The sequence below is a fragment of the Chenopodium album genome, chromosome 16, assembly GCF_948465745.1.
Source record: "Chenopodium album chromosome 16, dcCheAlbu1.1, whole genome shotgun sequence".
Classification (NCBI taxonomy): Eukaryota; Viridiplantae; Streptophyta; class Magnoliopsida; order Caryophyllales; family Amaranthaceae; genus Chenopodium; species Chenopodium album.
In genome coordinates this window covers 4163635-4185567 of record NC_137849.1, presented here as the reverse complement: position 1 = coordinate 4185567, position 21933 = coordinate 4163635, and the positions used below count along the sequence as shown (strand labels likewise).

Genomic DNA, 21933 nt, shown 5'->3' with positions numbered 1-21933 from the left:
TTAGTGAAAGACAATATAAATAGCAAATTCAATTACAAGATTTGATAATTGATTCATAAATTAAATGTATGTATATTAATGGTTAGCTATGTGCGATGACCCGGGGCATTGCCCGGGCCCAAATACTAGTTTGTTTGGTTAAAAGTTGTCACATGAGATCAAGTTATTCAAACATAAAGGTCAAGGCGTTAATAATAGTATATAATTTGTGATGCGATTCGAGTTCGGTTGGGGTAGCTCGACTCGAATCGCATGTCGAGTCAAGTTTAATCGAGTCGAGTTTTGACTAGTCAAGCTTAGATCAAATTTGACCGAGTCGATCTTGAGTAGCTTGCAATTTGATCCATCTTAGTAAAACTCTTTTTTTTAGTGTAACATTTCTTCATTCTCTTTAATTTTGTCATATGAAAAATATATATATGATGATACGAGTCGAGTTTTAACTGAAATCGAACTCGAGTAGCTCACGAGTTGTCTTGTTTTATAAGCACCCCTAGTGTTTATTACGAAGCTCTCAATTACATTTCATCTTAATTATAAGAGTATGGATAATATTAAATTTACAAGAGGTTATTTATCTCTCAATTCATTCACATAATAACCTAATAATGACGTAAAATGGGTAGGGACGTAGGATAGACATAAGAAACGATATTACGAACATAAATATCCCACGATGCTTGATTGCAAGACCTGCAGGTTAACAAAGCACGACCTGAAACCCGACTTGCTCACTTAGCTCTTTCTCTCTTCTCAAACTGTTGTTTAACTGCATTGATTTCATGATTTGTACACTAACTCCAATAAAAATATTTAAATAATAAAAACACTCTACTTGATCTGAAATTAAAATATATCGGCTCAAAATAACTCAAATTCAAACTCTTCCATTCTAATTCCTTCCAAATAAAAAATAAAAGCAGTGATTTTTTTAACCAAAAAGCTTTCCCGTAAAATGATGCTCACTGTGGTCACTAAAGAGTAAGGATCTCTCGCGCGTAAAGCAGAAGCTAAACAAGGAACCCAATCTTACATGTCCAACCACAGTACTGCCACCTTAGCGTCGAAATTTACACATATAAGCCCAGTATTTTGATACTACCAACATTAACGACGCTTCTTTCTCTTTCTTGGCGCTTTTTACAACATCCATTTTTCTCTCTCCTCTCATCACAACAAACAATGAAAATCCTTCATATTCCTTGTTTGGATGACAATTACTCTTACTTGTAATCTTCTTCTTCCTTAATTAGGGTTTCGTAGATTTCAATTTTCAATTCAGTTCTGTTTGACGTAATATTAATGTGTGGATTTTTTTTAATTTTTTGGAACAGGATTATTGATGAGCAGACGAAGGAAGCTGCAGTTGTTGATCCAGTTGAACCAGAGAAGGTTCTAGAAGTTGCTAAGAACAATGATGCCAATGTCAAATTTGTTCTCACTACTCACCATCACTGGTATTTTTCTTTCATTTTTAGAATTTTGATCATGTTTCTTCAACAATTTTGTTTCAATTAGGGTTTTTGACAGCTTATTTTTTGCAATTATATTTTGTTTTATGTTGAAAATTGACTGGGATGATTGCTGATTGTGAATATGAATACCTAAAAGAATATACTTGTTGAAGTTCATCTAATATACTTTGTTTCATCTAGGAATATATTTGTTTTGGAGTGATTTGAAGTTCATCTAATTCTATGGGAATGACAAACAAGATACATTAGTTTATCAAATTTTGGACAATTGCCTGTTTAATTAAGAAAGAAGTACCATGAAATTGAATAAAAAAGTAATTACCTTTGGGTTATTCAAATTAGACAAAAATCAAGGACGAACATTGTGCATTTTAAATTTGTATTTGTGACAATGGTTTTATATTTTTGATTACGTGTTTGCATGCTGATATTATTCATGATAATACATTGCTTGTGCTAATCAGTCTATTATTAATCTGCCATTCCTTCCTTTGGTTTTATAGTTGTTATTTCACCTGCATTTATGTTGCTATACGGTGTTGTGTTGACCATTGACATAACTAAGATATGCATACGTTTGCTTGGCATTGCAATTTGACACTTCATGTGGTGGATCTTCAATAAAGACTAGAGAATGGGTGGGAGGACTGAAAAGAAAGGCTAGAACAGTGTTATGGTATATGCTATTTACACAAGAATGGATTGTCAATCTCTCTCTACCCCTCTCTCTCTCTGTAGCCTTTTGGATTACAGTGGCACTGTTTGGTTTTGGGCTAAAATGGTAGTTAAATTTTGATTCAGGGTGAGTCATATAATGGGAATCACATTGGTATTCAACATCTAATTTCGAGTCTAATTGCCATAGTATCCAGTTGATTGCTTCTATGTACGGGGCTCTCTTGTTTCAACCTGTCAAGAGTGTAATTTGTGCACAAAATTGCGACTTTGGGAGTGCACGTAGGTGTCATAGTAGTGGGAATCAAGAGAATAAGAGGTTTTTTTCTAGGGTGCATAATGGGAACCTAGTCTGAAGACTTCTTGTTGGCTTAGAAATTTGTTAAGGATTTACTTTGGACATTGGGTCCGCTCTCCTCTCCTTTACAGTTTTCACAACAATTATTACCTAGTTTGCCAAAACAATCTACAGGGAGACATAGGTGCCCCCTTTTTCCAGTATGCGTTCATGCCATAAAGGATGTATTGTCTAATACACAGTAACTTCTGTGTGCTATTATAGAACTAATTAAGGATCTGTATGATATTGTTGTATGGACTACCACTACCCATAATGTTGTGTTCGTTGATGTCATTTGAGAATACTTTTGTTGTTTTACTTCTGGGACATATTTAAGAAATTTTAGTACCTTGATTTGGTACTATTTATCTTTCCTAATTGAATATGAGACTCCTGATTTTCAGGGATCATGCTGGTGGAAATGATAAGATAAGAGAACTGGTTCCTGGAATCAAGGTTTATGGTGGTTCGATTGATAATGTGAAAGGATGCACTAATAAAATTGAAAATGGTGATAAGGTCTCGTTGGGAGCTGAAGTCAACATCTTGTCTCTTCATACACCTTGGTGAGTGAGTTTGCTCATAACTCAGTACTCAATTGTGACTTGAGTGCACCTTCTTGTATGTTGCCCATAAGTGTCTTACAGGAAGAAATCATATCTATCATGACTTGTTTTAAAGGCTCACCTGTAAGTGAGCTGCCAACAATTTTGTCATTAAGTGGAGGAAATGGACTATTTAAGCATGGAAATAGTCATCCGCTTTTACCATAATGACAATAATTGTTTGTTAGCGACAGTTGTCCCCCCCCCCCCCCCCCCCCCCCCCCCGCGGAACTTGACAACTTATTCGTTGGATTCATGCATATTCTTAACATGATACTTTTTGTTGATTGGATTCGTAATAAAAATGAAGATACCATTATTATATGGAAAATTTGAATTTTAGTACCTCAAAAATGGGGGTAATTGAATTTTAGTACCCATCTAAAATTTTATTTTAAATTAGTACCTCCAAAATGACAAAACTATAGGTTTCAGTACCTCCGTCTAGTTCCGTTAAGTTTTCCGTTAGTGGGGCCCATTTCTAATTATTTTATAATTTAATTTATTAAAAAAAAAAGGAAAAAACATTTTATAAAAAAAAAAAAACTTAAAAAAAAACAGCCACTGCCACCAGCGCCGGGTTCCGGCTGTTGGTGGCCGAATTCCTCTGCGTCGGCGCCGGCGCCGGACACCCCTTCCCTTTCCCTCCCTGTTTTCCCCTTCCCTGGCACAGGCGCAACCACCACCATCTTCCCTCCCTTCCTCGTTCCTGGCCGCGACACCCCAACCCTCCCTGTTTTCCCCTTCCCCGAAACCCTAGCGCAACGGTGGCCACCACTACCGTACCATGGCCGTCACCCTAACCCAGCCCCATCGTTGTCTCCTCGACCCGAAGTCGTCGCCGAACTACCCAGACCCCAACCCAAACCAGCCAGCGAGAGAGCCCCCATCGTCATCTCCCGACTCCAAACCACCGTCGAACCACCTAAACTAGCCCAGCGAGAAGCCGACAGCAACAAATCAACCCACCACCGCCGCAGTTTTCCTCTCCCTTACCCAAAACCGTCGCCGAACTGCCGAAACCCCAACCCACACCCATACCAAAACCCACAAAGCGCCGTGGTTGTTAGGGTACAATTGGGCTCGTTTCGAAGGTCGATCGAGCTGAGGGTGGTCGGACGGCTGGTTTCGTGGTTCGAGGAAGGTCGGCCGGCTGACTTCGTGGGTCGAGGGTGTCAATTGGGATGGGTGACGGCGGTGGGGGTTGGCGCCGGTGGTGGCTGGTTAAGAGTTAGGGATTTTTCATTTTTTTTATTATTTTTTTTTTTATTTTTTTAAGTTTTTTTTTTATAAAATGTTTTTTTTTTTTTAATAAATTAAATTATTAAATAATTAGAAATGGGCCCCACTAACGGAAAACTTAACGGAACATGGATGGAGGTACTGAAATCTACAGTTTTGTGTTTTTGGAGGTACTAAATTAAAATAAAATTTTAGATGGGTACTAAAATTCAATTACCCCCATATTCGAGGTACCAAAATCCAAATTTTCCTTATTATATTGTATGTATTATCTCTTATCCTTTCATTTTATAACTAAACACTGCTGTTTAAACTAGGAGGTTTAAATTTGGACAAGAGAGTATGTTTTGAATTGCCTCATCTATATTCACTGATTGTTTATGTTTTTGGCTGTTTGCGATGAATTTGTTCCTTTTTTAAGGATAGAATCACACTTTCTATCTTTAGTTTGCATCCTATTAGTTTTGACTTTAGAATCCAATCCTTTCTAGTCGCCCTAAGAAGGATGATGGCTCATCACCAGCCTTTTTGCTTGCATGAAATTATAAGTATGAACTATGAAGTGATTGTGGTTATTTTAATTTGTCTGCAAGAGATATTACTGGAATATCATTCCTTTACAGTTGTGTAACGATTTTGCTTATCTTTGTCTTGCTCAGCCACACCAAAGGTCATATAAGTTACTATGTGACTGGCAAAGAAGATGAGAGCCCTGCTGTTTTCACTGGAGACACTATGGTATGACTGTTGGTAGTATGACAGGAGGCATTACTCTTGCTTTTTTTTTTTAGTTCATTGCTTTGCTGTTCTTTTTTTTTTTTCAAAAAAAAAATAATAATAATTACTTCATAGGTTTTAAGACAAGTAAAGAAAGGTTGATTCATTTGTAAAGTACACAAAAATATTTCTCAACAATAGTAGTTGTAGTAATTAGTAATCACATCTACCTAGTACTGCGAGATATTTATCTCATGCTTTATTAGAGCCATCAAGCCCAAGCCCATTTATCTTCATGTCTGTATTCATTTATAAAAGCTAATGGTCTCATATGTTATTTGATTTTTGTTGACAGTTTATTGCTGGTTGTGGCAAATTTTTTGAGGGTACAGCAGAGCAGATGTATCAGTCACTCTGCGTGACATTGGGTTCTTTGCCAAAGCCGACTAGAGTTTATTGCGGTCATGAGGTGAATGATTTTCTAAGATCTTCTGTAGTTGTTTGATTTCATTTGTCTCTGAATCTTGGCTTATATTTCAGAGAAGCAGGTCCCATTGCTTCTGATCTCACAATTTTTATTTCTCATTGGGTGCGCCATTTAACAGACCTACAAGAAGTCAGAAACTATTGATGTGGAATAAGGAACAAGCTTTTATCAAATAAGTAAATGTAAACCATGGAAAAAGAAATGTAAGCTACATTAAAGCCTAGGATAATTGGTTTGCAAGTTTTTGGCAAGCACTGCTGCTTGATTCTACTAAAACTTTGTTTCATCTTTGTTGCTTGTGTCTAGAATCACCAAAATCCTTACAGAAACCCAAAATTTCCTACCCCTGATTTTTCAAGTGAGCACATAATGGATTGGTGGTGGCTACGTTGGCCCTGGGGCTTTAGTCTTTCCTGAATACCCAAGGTCATACTTGCAAGAAGGATGACAAATGAGTCCTAATTTGTTCATTCCTTTGTCTTGCCAAACTCTTGTGGGTTTGAAACTTCTGCAGAATCACAGAAAGTCTTGGAAAGAGAAGCTTACATTAATATGACTATTCTTGAATAAATTTTTTATCACCAATTGAAATGTGAACATTAATCTGAATCTGCCCAACTGCAACTGAAATTATTTGCAGTATCTTCATTTCTCCATAGAACTAAGCACCTGAGAATCATGGGTGTGTGTCTTGACTTCCTCGTTTTTGTAGTTCTTTAAGACATTCCATCAGCATTAATTGATGCTTTCTCCCCCTTAATTTTGTTAATCTTGCCCAAAAACCTCTCCCCCTGCACTGTCATTAAGAACCTCAACCATGCTATCTGCAGTCTGAAATCCCTGTTTGCTCCAATAATGACTTTAGTCTTTTTTGGACTTATGTAAACCTTTTACAATTGCTACAGTTGACTGAATACTTTGCCAATTGTTAGTAAAATCTGGAGGTGAACGTACAAATAAGGACTATATTAGTCAATCATAGTTATGAGGATGGCAAAAAGGGAAATGCGCCTATGAGCTGTTCCTGCACTTTTCTATCCAAATCCTTTCAACATGATATCATAAAGAAGGAAATTTGGTCTCCCTAGAGTCCCTGCCCAACTAAGAGAAAACGAATTGTTCACTCTGCCTCCCCTTCTGTTGAGAATTATACTCTGTAGTTTCAAGCTACCAGTGTCACAGTGTGTCCAATGGACTGCAAATCTAGAAGATGATTACTTCCTTTGTTGCCTGGGCTTTTGGGGGAGGTCTTTGTTTTAGTTGTTTGAAAATGAAAGATACTTACGGAGTATATCTTTAGGAAAGGCTGTTACCCTTATTTTCTGCCAATGCTGTTACAATAACGCAGGAGTGCAGGACATAGAAGTATGCTGAACTGCTGATGATTTTCTCTGTGATAAGTGATTGTTGTTATTGCTCACCTTTTCTCTTCTAATTTCAGTACACAGTCAAGAACCTTCAGTTTGCTTTGACAGTTGAACCCGAAAATGCAAAGATAGCTGAGAAATTGGCATGGGCTCAGAACCAGCGAAACGCTGGCTTGCCTACTATTCCATCAACCATTGCAGAGGAGCTAGAAACTAACCCATTCATGCGGGTTGACATACCTGAGATTCAGGTATTTGTGTCGCACATTATCTCTTCATTTTGCGATCTATGCTATCTGGGTTGAGTTTGGAGCTTTTTTTATGTTATGTTAAAAAGTGTCTAGAGCTCATTCACACAATAATTTGATAAGTTTAGAGCTCATTTGTAGACTCAATTAAGAACCTTAACTGTCAATTAAGATGACGATGATTGTTTATTTCCACCTTTGGTTCTATGTGCTTGTCATTGTATTTCATAGTTGATGAGTTAGATTGTTATTATCTTTGAATATACTCCCTCCATTCCACTAGGAACTACTCACTGTAGACGCACAATTTTTGCTAATGGCCAAGTATGAATAAAATATATTATACTCTGCCAAAATCGGATTAAAATAAATAGTTCTTTATGGAGTAGATGAAAGTAGAAAGTGAGTAGTTCTTCGTGGAACAGAGAGAGTATAGATGAAAATAAAGGTCAGTTGTTACTCTTTGTATCTCAATTTATTTGCTTCATGAGCAGAAGGCACAATATTTTAGAAGTGAATGAGTTAGTGTGGGTTGTGGAACCAAACTTAATTAAAAATAAGTAGAGGTTTTCCCTAAAAAAGAATGGGGCAAGTAATTTGAGACATAAAAAACAAGAAAATGAGGCAAATAATTGAGACAGGGAGGGAGTGTATTAAAATATATCTCAATATTATACAAAATTTATAGGTCTTTACAAGAATATTCATTTTCTTTTTCTTCAAAATAAATCACTCACTGGGTCTCTCTCTCTATATATATCCCAACTTGACAATGTTTAAAGAAAAATGTTCCCTATTATAGTTTTCATTTGTTTGGGTTATGCTGTGGAAAGAAAATTTATTTAAATACTTATGAAATAAGTTTTTACTATTTCATAAACAAATATCACCTATCTTTGTTTTTTTTATTTATTTACTGCTGATTGCTGAAATGCATGACACAATACAACAGCAATGTTAATCATTTACATGTACTAGACTCTTAGAAACTTAGATAATTACAAGTGACCTAAACATGTTTAATTTTTGCATTCTAAAATTTTGCCTTGTTATTAGTTTGCATTGATATCTTTAAAGTTATAGTGGTCCAGTGGGTATGTGTTACGAAGTACTCTGTATTATTTTGCACTGTCAAATGTGAAGTTGCTGTTTAATAGCGACAAAAAAAACATCTAATTAGTAATTCAACTTGCAAAATACACTAATGTTGTTTTGAGAATTCTCCCTATTATAATTAGAAGAGTTCTTGTGAAAAAATTTATGTATATTTTTCATTTAAAAAGAAAATGAGTATTAAAGTTTGACATCATTGAGTAAAAACAATGGGATCATCATTTTGAATTTTGAACTTTTGGGCGTAATATTTGATGTAAGTTTTGGTGTAATTAACAATATACAGAATTATGCTAGCTTGGTTTCTCGAAATGTATGTACGCCATAGTACCATACTGATTTATGTTTGGAACAGCTAAAGTTTGAGATATTGATACCAGATTTTCTACAAAAAAGAGTGAACTGAGCTGTTCTTTCTCAAACAACCTTAAGAGTCTAATACACTGATCATGTTTTCAGGTGTCTTGTTGTTTCTCTCATATATTCTTTTTACTTTGTTTTTATTTTGCAGAAAAAACTTGGTCTCAACTCCCCAGTAGAAGCCCTTCGGGAAATAAGGAAACTTAAAGATAACTGGAGAGGCTAACGAAGGGCTTACCAACGGGTGTGTAATTCTAGTTTGTAAATTTATGGATGCCGTTCTCGGTCAGAGTCAGCATTTTAATAAATCTATGGCATCCAACTTTGCATAATTTTCTGGAAATAATAATGTACTTTTCAAGGAGAGCTTAAGAACTAGTTTCACCACTTTATTAGACTGCATTAGTTTTTTCAAGTGATGATGCTAGTATTTGTGTGTCCTAAAGCATTTCCCCCATTTTCAGACACTTTAATCAACAATCAATTCATTTAAAACAATGATAAAGTAAACCCCATGTGAGTTTCATTGCAATATGCATCACCCTTTACATCCCATGGAACATACCTTGCCTTTGATCCCTAGACAATGCTCTTTTTGCTCCTTTATTTCTTGCTTTTCCTTTTCTCGAGCCGTCACTGTTCGTGTTCGAGGATTACATACCTACATATACTACTTGATTATTATTATTATTATTATTACTACTAGATGAATCCCGTGCGATGCACAGTTTGTTTGAATTTTTTTAAAATATTTTATATATATATATATATATATATATATATATATATATATATATGTGCTAAAATTTGTTATATATTTAAATAAAATTCCTAATATCAAAATATAATATTTTATATTTAATTAATTTAAACTGGAAAATCTCATTCGTCAATTTTGCTTAAGTGTCATTTAAATTATTTAATTCTAAAAGAAATTAATTATCTCGTATTTAAGTGGCTACCACTAAAATTTATTATCCTACACGGCGCTGAAAAAATTAAATCCTACGTGGCTCTCTAAAAACTCGGGAAAAAACTCCCCTTTATATATATATATATTAGATTATTGTGTTTCTAATTATTATCATTGTATTGTTAAGGGGTTCATAGATTATTATCGGCTTATCGCTTGTGAAAGTGAAGTAATAATCTATGGTTCAAATAATGGGTGCAAAGCACTAACTTTGAAAGGGAATCGAGCCTTCATTGATTCTTTTAGTTGGCTTGATGGGGAACAGCAAGGTTCCATTTCCAGCTAGAACAAGTGTAGCCGATAAGTCCCACAACATGAACACTAATAAGGACACCCCATATTTATGCCCTGGACCATGACGCTTTTGTCTCATGTCTATTTCAACTTATAAATTAGGACTCCTTTTAGGGTAGGTTATTGTGCCCTTTTTTCATTCGGGTTCGCAATGTGCACTTTACTTGGGTAAAATACATGTAATTACTAGAATAATTGGCACAATTTGACTTTTTGCATTATTCATCTATCAACTTTGATGATATAATTGAACTCTGAATGATTATAATGGTTCTTCGGTTTATGGTCATGTTCATCATATTTGGTTCCATTACTTTTCTCTCTTGTCAACATGACTTAACCGAAAATCAAATCAAGTAATTGTGCTTCAATAACACAAACAAAAGGGAACTGATCGTTTTTCCTTCACGAACGAAAGGAGTTTAATCATTGACACTAATTGGAAATTGTAACAACATATAGCACAAAGTTGCCATTTTCTTCTCAACCATGTAAACAAGAAATAACCTCGCACTTTTTGTGGCTTTCTTGCTGGCATCGTGGGTCATTGTTGCTTTGGAGTTATAGGCAAAGGCAACTAGAAAATAACGGAGGGGAATGTAAAAATCTACAAAGTATTTTCTCCTCAATTATATGCCTTTTATTGTCTTCAAGCCTTGACCCTTTTTGGTTCAAGGATATTGGTCGAAAAAGAAAATAAAGGAAAAGATTTTACTATGTTTCCATGTTTGGTTTGATGAATGACATAAGAATTTAAAGGAAAGGAAAGGAAGTGAAAGGAAAACCTCTTTATAAATTTTAGCTTTTCTTTTCTCCCAATATTGGAGGAATTTGACTGAAAAGAAAAAATAAAAGCATATTTCCTTTCTCTTCCCGTCATTATCTTTTATTAATCAAACATTGGAAATAAAATCTCCTTCTTTTTCCTTATCTTTCTTTCTTTTCCCCTCCTTTCCTTTTTCTTCTTTTCCTTTACTTGGTTGAGTACACTATACACAGAGGTGAGTGAGATATTTTGGAGGTTATTTATTTTTTTATTTTTTTTAAAAAAAACCTATTAGGTCATGTTTCTTTAAACTGAACTAAATCCCAAAATAATAATGGATCATTGTTTTACTACACATAGGTCGTAACCTTAAATTCTTAAAATTTAAAAGAGTCACATTTGACGTATTTTCCAAATTCACTTCCAAAAAAAGTGTTTCCAATCTAATTTTAAATAGAGAAAATATCACAATTTCATGTATGTTTCTAGTTATGGTGTAATATTTACCAATTTTATTTCAATTTATAAACTTTGTTTTTTAAGAGCAATATTTTGACTTTTACATATGTATAGTAACATCAACTAAATTATCATTGACTGTTGTGGTAAACAAAGTGAAGTATCCACCATGTGGGTTCTCTTTTATTTGTGTGTAAGGCCTATTTTAATTGACTGAATTGAATTGAATTGAACTGGACTTATAGGAGCTGAACTGAACTGAACTGAATATTTTATAAGAGAAGGAAATTAATAACTGAACTGAACTTATTGGAGTTGAAGTGAACCAAACTGAACTAAACTGAACTGAAAATAAGCTGAACAGAACAGGCCCGTAGTATTAGTAAGGATAAATTGTTGGTTAAATTTTTGATGTAGCTCATGTGAAACGAGCGAGGCACAATGTAGCATATTGCATGGCAAAGTGAGATACACAGACCTTGTTGGCAATTGTCAACCGGTTTGACGAATGATTTGTATTATATTGAATGCTTCCCTTTTTATTCATTGAAAAATATGTTCGGTAAAATTGGTCGTTAGTGTGTACACAAAAATCAAATTTAGTCCAAGTTTCCAAGCAATCTTTTCATTTTGGTTTAAATCCATTTCCTAACAATAAGTTTGGATGTTTAATTAAATAAAATTGTCAAAAGTCAATTAAAAAGCCAAAGAAAAGACATATACCAATCAAACAAGGCCATGAATCCTCATGATGTAATGTCAAATATAGTTCTTTTTCTCAAAGCATAAACACTTTGAAGAAAATTGATTTACAATAATACAACCTCTCGAACTTTGTCTTAAAAAAAATAAAAAAAAATAAATAAATAAATAAAAAATAAAAAAACCAAAATTAATGAACTTAGGGCTTGTTCTGATTTATTGAACAGAACTGAATTGAAAGGAATTATTTGTGAGAGAAGAAAATTAGGAACTGAACTAAGTGATTGGAGTTGAAGTGAACTGAATTGAACTAAAATTAAGCTAAAGATAAAGGCCATTAAAAGTTGTATTTTAGGTTGAATTTTGGGTTGAATTGGATAATTGATACTCACAAGGTCACAATTCCGTTAGTTGTGATTGTTAAACAATTTGTTTGTAAGACATAATAATAAAGGTATCGTTGACATGAAACAAACGGCCAGCAAGTTGTGAAGATTACTTTCATTGAAGATGTCTGCCACCAAGTTGTTGGCCGCAACAACAAAAATGGTCAGCTTTTCATTGGATCACACTTCACATGCCTAGTATTTTCAGTGTGCTTCATCATAAAAAAAAAATTAAAATGGGGGAAATTAAACGAAAAGTAAATGATGACAATTTGAATTTTTTTTTAGAAAGGTAACCTTGTAATAGTGGTCACCATAAGCCAATTCATATGTAATTTACCCTTTTGATTTGGACATGTATCCGAAATAAGGTTTAGCGATTGTTTGATTGAACATAGATATTTAGAACTACCACTTTAATGATATAATTTGCCGTAAAGTTTTGATATGCAACAATTGCTTTGTTGATTGTGAAAAGTTATTACTTAACTTAAAGATCCATCCACGTAGTTAATTTCCTCCACTTTGTAGGAATTAGAAAGAGAAATTTCACAATCTTCTATGTTTTTGTCAATCGAACAATTTTCATAATCCCTAAATATTTCTACAATAGTTCTCATTTTCGCATGTATATTTTTTCATGTCAGCTTAATAAACACTTTATTAAGTTACATTCATGGACTCATTGTATATCTTTGTTTCTCTTTTACACTTGACTACTTGAGGTTGGTTTCATTAGAACCCCTTCGCATAACCAAAGGAGCATCAAAAAAATAATAATGAGGATTTGAGAACACTGTCCAAATTCACATTTATACTACGTATCTAAAATATTTGGGCCTATGACTTTTTTTTTAAAAAAAAAAAAATTACACAAATCCTTATATGTGGCTGGTCACACGGTATGACCAATCATTATAAGGATTATTTCGTTAGTGTAATAAGGGTTACTTGGTTAGTGTTAAAGGGGTTACTTCGTCAGTGTTATAGGGTTACTCGATTAGTGCTATAAGGATTACTCAATCAGTATTTCTAGGGTTACTTGGTTAGTGTAATAGGGGTTACTTTGATCTTTTATAAGTGGTCATACGGTGTGGCCTGCCACACACAAGACAGGTTGAAAAAAAAAAAAAAAATCAGATTATAACTTTACTCCACTATTTTCTTCTTTCAAAAAGTAGTACTCCCTTCGTCCCCAAAACTTCGACCCATTTGGCGATCATTTAGTCCCAAAATGATCGACCCATATTGCATAAAAATACCCACCAATTTATAACAATGTTTGTGCAAAATTAGCTTTCCCATATAAAATTTTGTTTTTTCATGTATTTTTAATACTTTACTTCTCTACTTTTTTACAAACCCCGTGTAAATTTATCTTTCCAATATATTTTTTATTTCTTTTTATTTAACTTTCTTAATAACCGCGAAATCAATCCAAAAGGGTCGAAATTTTAGGGACGGAGGGAGTAGTAAACTACATTATCATCAATGTAGTTATTGGTCTTGTTATTCACATTAGTTATCAACTGCAAATTAATAATTATTTTGTTGGAGATTTACCTAGTAACCTTTTTTTCTTGGTGCAAAGATTTACCTTGTAACTTTGATATGACTAGATTAATTGATTAAAAACTTGTTGTGGTACTCCGGGAGAGGATTTCTTTACCCTATTATGTCACTTTATTAAGCATTAGTTCTCTTCACTTAAAATAAAAAGATATGGTTTGATTCTAATAACGACTGATCTGACTTTTTATTATTTGGTCGGACCTGATTTATTAATTGAACTAAATTTTGACCATATTTTAATACAGTCTATAAAGAAAAAAATTATAAAATTAGATCTTGTTAGATTCGTTACTTTTCAAATATGTAATTTTTGTAATTTTTTAAATAAGCAATTAACTATATTTAGAAATAAGTAAACGATAGATAAGTAAAAGTTCTGATTTGATCTTATCTAATGTTTCTGGTTTGATCTGATCTGAATTTATTAAAATTAAGTAATATGTATCTTAAACAAGTTGAAGAGAACAAGTCCCAAGTGTCTGGTTTGCAACTGTAAGATTAAACAAAATCCTAAAGATTGATATTTGGTTAAGGTTTTTTTTATTAACCTATAAAAAAGAAAAATATTTATTCACCACTCTTACATACTCTCTCCATTTCGTAATAATCGTAATACTTTCATTTTATGTTAGTTTCACAATAATTATTTAATAAGAACTTGCTATTATTTTATTATTTTTCTTTATAATAAGGACCTACTGTTTACGCCACTTACAATTTTTTTTTTATTTTTTTATTTTTCTCTCCTATAAATAATTAAATATATCCGTATTAAATATACTTTATACGAGTATTATAAAATTCTCGGTTTAGTCTCCCGTTTCCACCCTTTAATTTGTCCTAAAATTAAAACGGAATGAGTAGTCAACTTATACAGGCCGGCACTCAGTCAAATGTACTTGTATAATCAGCTAACCTCTGTTTGGCAAACACTTAAACATGGCCCTAGTAATAAATTCAGCCAAAAAAAACCATAAATTGTTTACCCTAGTATACACGTGCAAAGTAGGGGGTAGATGTACAGATATGTGTGATGTACAATTGTACATGTACTCTACTACATAATTTATTTATTTTTGAGTTTGCCTCACCTGTATGTAAGCTCTGATTACATCCAGATTCAATCCGGTTGCACACCTGACTTATGATGGGTGAGTCTCCCAACAAGAATTTTCTACATTTGGTGAGGCTCAAACTCGAGACATCTCTAAACGGCATCAAACTGCTTACCACTTGAGCCCAACTCTTATTGGTACTCTATAACATACTCCCTCTGTTTTTAAATACTTTCTCCATGCGCGGAGTTTTAGGAGAAATTGGAGAAAGTAATAAAATATGAAGGGTAGTGGGCATGTGGAAAAATAAAAAATTGTAAAAAGCAAAAGTAGTTGAGAGAATTGAAGGAGAGAAAATATGAAAATAATAAAATATGATTATGGTGGGTCCACTAGGTAAGAGAAATTAATTTAATATTGTAAAAGCTTTTCAGATAAAGAAATGGAGCAAGTATTTAAAAACGATCGGAAAAAAAAAAAGTGGAGCAAGTATTTAAAACGGAGGGAGTAATATAAATAAAAAATAATAATAAAGTCAATACACCTCATAAAAACGCAGAAAATAAGGTGAAAGTGAAAGAACCTCATTGTTTAATCTGGTAGAGTAATAAACAGCACTCTAGTTGTTGGTTTATGCAGCTTGGATTAGATGATCAAAATAATGTAACTTGTCTTCTTCTCCAATCCTAGATAGCTAACTAGGTACTAGACTGTTAGTGTGGATAAAAACGATTCATTGGAAGATAAAATTATAACCTACTCGTAATATATTCCCCGTGAATCAAACCTCTTTTCCACGAGGGTTATTAGGGTTCAATTATAGGCTGATTATTGGTGAGCATCTTCAATGGTTGTAATTGTATATTCTTATTTTAGGATTACTACTTACCTATATACAAAGTATTATACGGAGTATATTTTTTCATTCTTTTGTGAGATTATTACTTTATTATGTAGGGTTTAATCAAGAGTTGTAATCTTATTATTATCATGCACCATAGCAAGATAGTTTGAAAATTAACTTGTTATTTACGGTGTGTTTGGATTGAAGGAATTAGAGGTTAAGAAACGGAAGAAAAATGGAGAGAAGAGGTATCATTTATTTGGATAACGAATAAAAAAAGAAGAGAATTGGAGGGGAGAGAAATAGAGGGATTAAATTGTAGGAGATTAATCCCTCCAACTAGAGAGATTTAGAAGGAAAACTCATCATTCTTCCCTTCCCTCCCTTTCTCTCCCCTCCTCTTCTCCTCCCTCCCATTCTTTTCTTTCCTAATGCACAATTTCAACCATTCATATGTTTAATTACCGGTAAACAAAAATTATGAAAAGTTGGTATTTTAAAAATATATATCGTGACGAATTTAACAAGATCCCACATGACTGCATTTTTTCATTACGTATAAAGCACAAAACACGGTCAAAGAGGAGTGTGAATAATGCTAAAGTCAAAACGTGTCAACTAAAAAAAACGGAGGTAATATGATATATGTAGCCATTAGGCTACAAATAAATATTTGATATGTAAGTATATTTTTTCTAATTTGGAATTAATTTAAGAATGTATGATAAAATCACGTATACATAGTAAGATAGGTGTAATAAATGTTACTCCACTCTGTATATTTTAATGTATGGAAAATGTTATATGTAGCCCTTTTTCTCCATTCACTTTTACTTGACCCGCTTTGACTTTTACATTATTCATCACCCCTCCTTTGATCGTCTTTTGTGAGTAATATATAAGGAAAAACACATTCATGTGGGATATTTTTGAATTCGTCTAAATAAGAATTATCATAATATATAACTTTTATAATTTTTACTTATAGAAAATTAAAGTTATTAATCGTTAAAATTTTGCGTTGACAAGCATGATAAAAGAAACAGGTCGAGTAAAAAAGAACAAAGGAAGTATTTCAGATCTAACAAACCCTTATTTTATCTTTAAACAGACATAAGTGGACTTAATTAGCCCTAATTTTTTTAATTTCATTTTAAGCATTTTATAAAGGTGAATGCATTAAACTAGTCAAGCGACATGAAAAGACAATAACCAACCAAAATAAAAAAAGGCAATAAATAAGAGAGGTAGCCACGTAAACTGGGAACTCACAAATTTGCCTTTTGTGGGTTTTTTCATGACCGAAGAGAAAAAAAGGGGAAACCAATAGTAGTAACATGCCACTAACCCACTTCATACATCAGATATAGGAGAGAGAACACACAACCATTTTCATACCAGTACAAATTACAAAAACAACTCGTATTCACATTTGTTTTTTGGGTTTGGTTTGGTCTAATTGGGTTGGATATATAGTTTGAATTTAAGTCATTTGAATTTTAAAATTATTGTGTTTATGCAAGTTAAAACTTGGATCGTGCTACTTTTAAATTGGGTAAGGCTAGTTTTTAACACCTTTGTTTACGGAGTACTTTTTATTTTAAAAAATGCTCTAATTTTGAATTTGTGTTAATTAAGTAAACTATTTTAGCCAATGTTGACATTTTTGTACTCTGTATATAAGATTAAAAATAGTTAAATAGACATATGATCCGTACCTTTCAAATTCGTTTCAATATTAATAGTTAAAAATATCAATGGTTAAAGGCTTGTATTGACATAGGGTCTGTTCTCTTCAACTTAATTTCATTTCAGTTCAATTCAGTTCAATTCAGTTCAATTAGCTCCAATCAGTTCAGTTCAGTTTTTAATTTCATTCTCTCATAAATAATTTATTTAAGCCCCAATCAATTTAGTTCAATTCATCTCACTTCAGTAAATCAGAAGAGGCCATAAAGTATTCACATTTCACATACAAATATACAATGACGACAATAGTGTACATGTAGTTCAATGGTCAAAACTAAAAGTGAGTGATAGTCCCACAGCTCACTACGCTCCAACAAAATTAAAACTTGGTACATACCATCACTGTACATACCATTACTATCCCCAATTTTTTCATCTTCCTCTCTTCATTCCTTTTATTCATCATCAAACTATAAATTTCCCAGTAACTTCTTCAGCAGAATTAACCTTGATTAGTTAGATAATAAAAAACCAAGGAAAAAAAACCAGACGAACAACCTGAATAATCCTTTTTTGAAAAATAAAAAAATAACCCGGGTCATCGGTCGGTCCAACGTATTCTTTCTCTCAAACACAGTGAATAGTCAAATAATAAAAGAGAAAACTTGGGTGTAAAAAATAGATTTGGTAGAGATTTGAAGGTCGCTTTCTGTTTTCTGACTCTCATGAAAGACAATGACCCTTCTATTCATATTCATTCATTCATTCATTCATTCTTCTCCTTAAAAATCTCACTGCCTCTTCTTTTTTTCTCTGAGCCTCTCTTAATTAAATGAAGTACGGAAGTACATCTCAATCGTCGTAAGAGCTTTGTCACTCTATCTGCTCCTCGATTAGCTTCCCTTATCGAGTTTTTTTATAAACTCCTAAATTGTTATTATTGCTTGTTGTAGTAAGTATAATTTTGTTTTTTTTTTCCCTTTATTTAAGGGTTTGTTTACTTATTTGATTTGATGGGTTCCCAAATTTTTGCTTTCTTGTCTAAAATCCAAAAAAATAAATAAACTTTTTTTATTTAAATTTTTGAGGAAAAATTAAGAGTGCACATTTAGGTGGTGGGGTTGTAAATATTTTCTCAGGTGGAGTGTGGATTTAGTGAATGATTGTGTAGTCTTATCAATGTTGTCTCTGAACAAAAACATTTTTTTCTACATTTTATTTTTATTTTTCAAAAAAGAATTATTATAATTAATTTGAAAATAAAAATATATTTAGAGTGTACTTTGATGGTCAGGGTGAGATCATATCAATAGTCAGTATTCTGCCTTAAATAGATTTACATGATTCCCCATTTTAGATTCTTTTTTCATCAATCTAAGTTTTTTTGTCTCTCTCTCTCTCTAACATTTTCTCTCTCTAAATTCAGGGTGTTTTTTCATGTCTACTCTATATAATCTTAGATTCACTAATTGCATGGTTTTGAATGATTTTTAAGAAAATCAAAATTAGATTAAATTTGACTAATTATTTTTATTATAAAAATCCAGTTTTCTTTTTGTGATTTAATGCTCCCTATGTTAATTTTTTGTAACTTGATCTGTCCCCTCTTTTTATTGCTTGTTCTTCTCCCTAGCATGATGGGTTTATGTTATTTTATTTTTATGTGTTTTTAATTTTTCATAATAATTAACAATATCAATTAATTTTTTATTACATTTGTTAAAGCTTTGCATTAGGGTTAGGGTTTGTTTTAGAAATTGCTATGTTCAGTAAGGATGAACTTAGTGGTGTTTTTTTTTGTTTATTATTTGTTCAGTAAGGATGCAATATTATCATATATTATTTTAATTAATTTTATTTGTGACTAATAATATTATTCCTGCTATTCAATTTTTTTAGCTTCTTTTACCTTGAATGAGTCTTTACTCTCTTGAATTAATTACTGTACAATTTAGAAGAAGTTTTTTTTTAAAAAAAAAATTATTTTTTATTAGTTTTAAGCCGAAAATCATGTGTTTAATTTGTGTAATACAAGTAGTAGTTATGTTGTAATTGCATGTGTTAGGATTTATATTTATTTGAAAATGTTAGGAATGAAGAAGTAGTGTAAGAGAGCTTCCTTCAGCCCACTCATGGATGGAAAAAAGGGGTATTGAATTATCTGCCGACTCATTCATTCAACCACTTAGTAGTACGAAAGATTATCGAAATTGTTAATGTACTACTGTGATTGCATGAATGATGCGGGAGATAGTTTCCATCCTTCTCTATCTTTGCTTGGACTGAAGGGAGCTCCCTTTCTCTATTCCCTTCTTTTTTTTCATGAACAAGTTTTGATTGTATAATTTGTTATTGATGATAATTCAAATGTTGTTTCATGGTTTAGTTGTGATATTCAATTGTTTATAATTACCCTTTTCTCTCCTATGTTTCGTATTGTATTGATCATATTACATTTATCTAATCATTTTAATCCATGGAAATTTCGGCATGGTGTATGAATTCTGTCACATTCGTAGACCAGATGGTGGAATTGATTGACAATCTTGCTTCAGAGTATACCAGTTTGAGGTATATATTCTCGTCTTGTAACGAATTTCCTTCATTTAATGTTCGGCATTGTATGTTTTCATTCTTTGCTCAATGTCTCTTGCAGTAGATGTTTCGTGTTTGTTTTGGTTTCGGTCTTTGGTAGAAACTATGCATAACATTATGCAATGTGATCTTTTATTCTTATTTATTGATTTCGCTCTAAATCTTATCTTAGAGGCTGCAATGCAGCATCAAATATACTCAGAGCTTTGCCAATATCTTAGAAGTATTCAATATTGCTATGCACTTAACATGAATATTAGAGGAGACTTGAGGAGAGATCAAATCAGTTAAATGTTCATAATTGATGTCCACCAACAAGATTTTTACTATTTTTTTTCGCAACAAACCTTAAATTTGTTTTTTGTCTCCTGATTCTTGAAGTTTGAATCATGTAATTTTTTGGAAATTTTGACAATTACCACCTTCTGTTATGTCCATTTTAGCAATTACCACCTTCTATTTTTTTTTTTGAAAATTACCACCTTCTATTTTCAAAAACATTAAAAGTTACCACCTTCTTGCCTCCCAACTACCACATTGAAAATAGAAGGTAGTAATTTTCAATTAAAAAAATAGAAGGTGGTAATTGCTAAAATGGACATAAGAGAAGGTGGTAATTGTCAAAATTTCCTAATTTTTTTGGGGTGATTTCAATTTCCTGCTAGCTAAATAATCCAAGCCCTTTGCTCTAGGAAATGATGATACTACGCTTCAATTAGCAATGTATAACTTCGGTATAGCTTTCTCACATGGTTGTTGACATTTTGTTCTTGACCTTCACTTATGTTGGCTGAGGCATGGCTGGTCTAAAAATCTCGAGTTTTGTACCGGAAGAAGCTATGATTGAGGTCATTGTAGTCAATATACCCCTGATGATGTCTTCTAGTTCAGTGGGTGAACTCTTTGTGAAGATAGGTCACAATGTGTGTTGGTGAATATGTTTGTTAGACTTCTCACCTTAATTAGTAAGTACTCATGTCAGGTTTTTGACACTTCAATTTGACTACCTTCATAAGGAATTTGTCATTAAAAAGCGGAATGCGGTCCTTTAACTAATACTTGTGTCTGAAACGAGTACCTTTGTCAGAACACTATGAATCTTTCAAATTCTACTACATGTTGCTTTGTATCTTTGCTCAATACATCTCTTATAGATCAGTTGACAATCATATCATTTCATCTCAAATGCGATTTTAGTTCTGTTAATGGCATGCATTTATATATTTTTTTTTCTCAAGGGAATGACATGCATTTATATTGTTTCCTATTCCAGGCTTCTTGCAATTTCCCTGTTGATTAATGTTCAATTGATGTCTGCGAAATCCTGAAATCTTTCATTGATCCCACAACGATGGTAATATTTCTCATTTAAATATATTGTCATCCTTGAGAAGTGATTGTAGTTTTGCATGTCGAATGTTTTTATCCTTGCTTATGGTAGATGGGATTTAGTAAGAAGGCCAGTAAATGTGGTATGAATGTATGATCCAGGTGAATGGTCTTTCAATGGAAGTTTTTATGTAAAAATGATCATGTCCCTCGTCTGGGTTACTAGAGTTGGGCATTGTATCCAAAGTCCTGAGCAAATCGGTCCAGATACCGGAATGCATCCATGGTTGTGCCGGGAATATTATGCCGAGGTATTTTCTCTTCCTTCTACACCTCCTCCCACCTCTCCAGAAGATGCAGTTAGAACAAAGCAGCTCATTGGCCTAGCAAACCGACATTCAATTTTGATTCGGCGGTGGAACTCCCTTTTTTATGACGGAATTGGAAAAGGGTAAAGGCAAGTAAGCATGGTACAGGCTACTCTTTTTAAAAGTACAATCTTAATTAATAACTTGGTATGATATTTGTTTAAAACTTTGCTTAAAATGTGCTTAGTTTAATGATAACTTGCTCACAAGTACAGATTCTCGTGGGTATTTTAGCGTCAAATGCTCAGTTCATTGAGTTCTCCGAGGATGCA

The 21933-nt window shown here is 33.0% G+C and overlaps 1 protein-coding gene and 1 long non-coding RNA gene across 2 annotated transcripts; both read left to right on the top strand.

Annotated features, from left to right (window-relative positions):
* Window positions 1-1071: 1071 nt before the first annotated feature.
* Window positions 1072-9044, top strand: LOC145584701 (hydroxyacylglutathione hydrolase cytoplasmic-like). The gene is made up of 7 exons (XM_081641510.1): window positions 1072-1229; window positions 1335-1457; window positions 2895-3056; window positions 4997-5075; window positions 5410-5523; window positions 6983-7159; window positions 8781-9044. Exons 1-7 carry the CDS (start codon window positions 1183-1185, stop codon window positions 8853-8855), a joined length of 777 nt encoding a protein of 258 aa, XP_081497636.1. The 5' UTR covers window positions 1072-1182; the 3' UTR covers window positions 8856-9044.
* A 10815-nt stretch (window positions 9045-19859) lies between these two features.
* Window positions 19860-21933, top strand: LOC145584699 (uncharacterized). Its single transcript, XR_014100394.1, has 3 exons — window positions 19860-19940; window positions 21238-21318; window positions 21456-21933. It is a non-coding gene; the product is annotated as an uncharacterized LOC145584699 (long non-coding RNA).

Excerpts from the sequence above, each read along its gene's own strand:
- LOC145584701 (XM_081641510.1), top strand. The coding sequence starts at position 1,183 with ATGAAAATCCTTCATATTCCTTGTTTGGATGACAATTACTCTTACTT. Across the intron at positions 1,230-1,334 it reads GATGACAATTACTCTTACTT|GATTATTGATGAGCAGACGA; the intron begins GTAATCTTCTTC and ends TTTTTGGAACAG. Across the intron at positions 1,458-2,894 it reads CTCACTACTCACCATCACTG|GGATCATGCTGGTGGAAATG; the intron begins GTATTTTTCTTT and ends CCTGATTTTCAG.